General features: G+C 49.7%; 1 protein-coding gene across 2 annotated transcripts in view; it reads left to right on the top strand.

Annotated features, from left to right (window-relative positions):
• LOC123990498 (signal-induced proliferation-associated 1-like protein 1) overlaps positions 1-5,000 on the top strand; it is a 264,229-nt gene that overhangs the window by 191,045 nt on the left and 68,184 nt on the right. For both annotated transcript variants that reach the window (XM_046291048.1, XM_046291049.1), the window contains one exon: positions 4,317-4,896. In XM_046291048.1, the coding sequence (XP_046147004.1) occupies positions 4,317-4,896 (580 nt within the window). The remainder of the gene's footprint in view (positions 1-4,316; positions 4,897-5,000) is intronic.

Raw genomic sequence — 5,000 nt, 5'->3', positions numbered from 1 at the left:
TGGACATGCAACCAGAGTTGTTCAACACTCACCTGTACAACACAAGACATGCAACCAGAGGTCTCTTCACCGTTCAGACACTCACCTGTACAACACAAGACATGCAACCAGAGGTCTCTTCACAGTTCAGACACTCACCTGTACAACACAAGACATGCAACCAGAGGTCTCTTCACCGTCTCCACGTTCCAGAACAGTATTAAATATCGCCATGACTACATGAAACTCTCTGCCACCCCAGGTAAAGATGTGCTGAACAACAACTTCACATGAACTCATAAAAACAGCAGCTCCTAGCTGTATTCCTTGAGTGTTTCTCTAGTCGTGGTTTTTAACTTCTTGCGTCGAGCCATCCCGGATCCGGGATCGTGAATACAGCCTCAAGCTCATTACCATAACGCAACGTTAACTATTCATGAAAATCGCAAATGAAATGAAATTAATCTATTTGCTCTCAAGCTTAGCCTTTTGTTTACAACAATGTCATCTCAGATTTTCAAAATATGCTTCTCAACCATAGCAAAACAACCATTTGTGTAACAGTATTGATAGCTAACATAGCATTTAGCGTTAGCATTCAGCAGGCAACATTTTCACAAAAACCAGAAAAGCATTCAAATAAAATAATTTACCTTTGAAGAACTTCGGATGTTTTCAAAGAGGAGACTCTCAGTTAGATAGCAAATGTTCAGTTTTTCCTGAAGAGATTATTTGTTTAGGACAAATCGCTCCGTTTTCTGCGTTACGTTTAGCTACGAAAAAAAACCTGTATCCAGGATTTTGTAAATCTATCCGCAAATGTATTACCATAACACAACGTTAACTATTCATGAAAATCGCAAATGAAATGAAATTAATCTATTTGCTCTCAAGCTTAGCCTTTTGTTAACAACACTGTCATCTCAGATTTTCAAAATATGCTTTTGAACCATAGCAAAACAAGCATTTGTGTAACAGTATTGATAGCCTAGCGTAGTATTATGCCTTTCTTTCAGCATGCAACATTTTCAGAAACCAGAAAATAATTCAAATAAAATAATTTACATTTGAAGAACTTCAGATGTTTTCAATGAGGAGACTCTGTTAGATAGCAAATGTTCCGTTTTTACAAAAAATATTATTTGTGTCGACTAATCGCTCAGTTTTGTTCATCACGTTTGGGTAAGGAAAAAAAATATATATATTAAGTCATTAAAATGCAAACTTTTTTCCAAATTAACTCCATAATATCGACAGAAACATGGCAAACCGATGTTTAGAATCAATCCTCAAGGTGTTTTACACATATCTATCGACGATAAAATCCATCGTGGCAGTTGACTTTCTCTTCTGAAGAAATGGAACGCGCATGGACCTAGAGATTACGCACACAGGACACCGGGGTTGGTTGACCAAACCGTTCAGGGTGGGGGGAGAGGGGAGGGATGGGAGAGAGTTGGTAGACCAAACCGTTCAGGGAAGGGGGGAGGAGAGGGGGGATGGGAGAGAGTTGGTGGACCAAACAGTTCAGGGTGGGGGGGTTGGTAGACCAAACCGTTCAGGGAAGGGGGAGGAGAGGGGGAGGGATGGGAGAGAGTTGGTGGACCAAACCGTTCAGGGTGGGGGGGGGTGGTAGACCAAACCGTTCAGGGAAGGGGGAGGAGAGGGGAGGGATGGGGAGAGAGGGGGAGGGATGGGAGAGAGTTGGTAGACCAAACCGTTCAGGGAAGGGGGAGGAGAGGGGGGATGGGAGAGAGTTGGTGGACCAAACAGTTCAGGGTGGGGGAGAGTTGGTAGACCAAACCATTCGACAAACCAGATAAGCCCCCTCTAGCTCGGCCACCAGATAAACCCCCCTCTAGCTCGGCCACCAGATAAACCCCCTCTAGCTCGGCCACCAGATAAACCCCCTCTAGCTCGGCCACCAGATAAACCCCCTCTAGCTCGGCCACCAGATAAACCCCCTCTAGCTCGGCCACCAGATAAACCCCCTCTAGCTCGGCCACCAGATAAACCCCCTCTAGCTCGGCCACCAGATAAACCCCCCTCTAGCTCGACCACCTGACGAACCCCCCACGGGGCTGCAGAAATTGTTGATGAAGGGTTATTTGATGGACAATGGCTGTTGACTATTCTTGAAGCAAGGTAAACCGTAGCCATGGTAACGTAAAACAGACATGTGTTTCCTCCAAGGTAATCTCTATAGTATTATAAAGAACGCGTAACACGCTAGGCTAGTCATGTATATCCAGAGGTTTCTCTCTCTCTCTCTACTTCCTCTTTCCTTCTAACTTTTCCCATCAGCTAATAGCACGTGGAAGTGTCAACACGTCCTAAGAGAGAGACACACACACACACACACACACACACACACACACACACACACACACACACACACACACACACACACACACACACACACACACACACACACACACACACACACACACACACACACACACACACACACACACACACGAGAAAGGGAGGCACTCAACAGGGTTGACCGATTTGTTCGCTAAGAAAATGTCAGTGAACCAGGTCAGTGATTTGGGCTAATTTAGTTATCAGAGTAACTTAAAGGTTGTGGCTGTAAAACAGAATAGGACAGGACTCATTCAGTCTCTAACACCACAGCTCTGTCTCTAGTCCTGATAACACCACAGCTCTGTCTCTAGTCCCGATAACACCACAGCTCTGTCTCTAGTCCCGATAACACCACAGCTCTGTCTCTAGTCCCGATAACACGACAGCTCTGTCTCTAGTCCCGATAACACCACAGCTCTGTCTCTAGTCCCGATAACACCACAGCTCTGTCTCTAGTCCCGATAACACTACAGCTCTGTCTCTAGTCCCGATAACACCACAGCTGTCTCTAGTCCCGATAACACCACAGCTCTGTCTCTAGTCCCGATAACACCACAGCTCTGTCTCTAGTCCCGATAACACCACAGCTCTGTCTCTAGTCCCGATAACACTACAGCTCTGTCTCTAGTCCCGATAACACCACAGCTCTGTCTCTAGTCCTGATAACACTACAGCTCTGTCTCTAGTCCTGATAACACCACTGCTCTGTCTCTAGTCCTGATAACACTACAGCTCTGTCTCTAGTCCTGATAACACCACTGCTCTGTCTCTAGTCCTGATAACACTACAGCTCTGTCTCTAGTCCTGATAACACCACAGCTCTGTCTCTAGTCCCGATAACACTACAGCTCTGTCTCTAGTCCCGATAACACCACAGCTCTGTCTCTAGTCCCGATAACACCACAGCTCTGTCTCTAGTCCCGATAACACCACAGCTCTGTCTCTAGTCCCGATAACACTACAGCTCTGTCTCTAGTCCCGATAACACCACAGCTCTGTCTCTAGTCCTGATAACACCACAGCTCTGTCTCTAGTCCCGATAACACCACAGCTCTGTCTCTAGTCCCGATAACACCACAGCTCTGTCTCTAGTCCCGATAACACTACAGCTCTGTCTCTAGTCCCGATAACACCACAGCTCTGTCTCTAGTCCCGATAACACCACAGCTCTGTCTCTAGTCCCGATAACACCACAGCTCTGTCTCTAGTCCTGATAACACTACAGCTCTGTCTCTAGTTCCGATAACACCACAAGGATGGGAGAGAGGAGGGAGGGATGGGTGAGAGGGGGAGGGATGGGTTGTGAATGAGGGAGGGATGGGTTGTGAATGAGGCAGGGATGGGTTGAGTGAGGGGGAGGGATGGGGAGAGGAGGGAGGGATGGGAGAGAGGTGGCGGGAGGGATGGGTGAGAGGGGGAGGGATGGGTTGTGAATGAGGGAGGGATGGGTTGAGTGAGGGGGAGGGATGGGTTGAGGGGAGGGAGGGATGGGTTGAGTGAGGGGGAGGGATGGGTTGAGTGGGGGATGGGTTGAGGGGGAGGGAGGGATGGGTTGAGTGAGGGGGAGGGATGGGTTGAGGGGGAGGGAGGGATGGGTTGAGGGGGAGGGAGGGATGGGTTGTGAATGAGGGAGGGATGGGTTGAGTGAGGGGGAGGGATGGGTTGAGGGGAGGGAGGGATGGGTTGAGTGAAGGGGAGGGATGGGGGTGAGGGAGGGATGGGTTGAGTGAAGGGGAGGGATGGGGGAGGGAGGGAGGGATGGGTTGAGGGGAGGGAGGGATGGGTTGAGGGGGAGGGATGGGTTGAGGGGGAGGGAGGGATGGGTTGAGGGGGAGGGAGGGATGGGGCGACCTTGTTAGACATTTTATTAATGTTATTTATAATGTATTATATCCTAGCAGTGTGTCAGTATTTATCCATCTTGTGCATTCATGCCGTAAACGTCTCTCTCTCTCTCTTCGCCTGCTTAGCGTGGCGGTCACTCGTTCTCGTGACGTCCCGTCCTTCGGCCCGCCCATCCCAGAGGACGTGTCCTTCCCAAAGTCCTCCGTGTTCCGGGACTTCCTCTTGGCCAAGATCATCAACGCAGAGAACGCCGCCCACAAATCGCACAAGTTTCGCGCCATGGCGACACGGACACGTCAGGAGTACCTGAGAGACCTGGCAGAGCGCCACACCACGTCGACCCCCATCGACCCGTCCGGGAAATTCCCCTTCATCTCATTGGCTCACAAGAGGAAGGAGAAGAGTCGTCCGTACGCGGGGGCGGAGCTTCGGAGCCTCGGCGCCGTCACGTGGGCGGTCCACGCTGAGGATCATGGGGCGGGAGGAGAGCTCGAAGCACTACTGGCTATCTCCAACGACTTCCTCATCCTATTGGATCAGGAGGCCAAGGCCGTGGTGTTTAACTGTGCTACTAAGGACGTGATTGGCTGGACGCTGGGGAGCCCCGCCTCCATGAGGATCTTCTATGAGAGAGGGGAGAGTGTGTCTCTGAGGTCTGTCAGTAACAACACAGAAGACTTCAGAGAGGTGGTGAAACGACTGGAGGTGAGCACACACACACACACACACACACACACACACACACACACACACACACACACACACACACACACACACACACACACACACACACACACACACACACACAC

The sequence above is a fragment of the Oncorhynchus gorbuscha genome, linkage group LG12 (genome assembly GCF_021184085.1).
Source record: "Oncorhynchus gorbuscha isolate QuinsamMale2020 ecotype Even-year linkage group LG12, OgorEven_v1.0, whole genome shotgun sequence".
In the NCBI taxonomy this organism is placed as follows: domain Eukaryota; kingdom Metazoa; phylum Chordata; class Actinopteri; order Salmoniformes; family Salmonidae; genus Oncorhynchus; species Oncorhynchus gorbuscha.
This window is presented reverse-complemented; position numbering and strand designations above follow the sequence as displayed.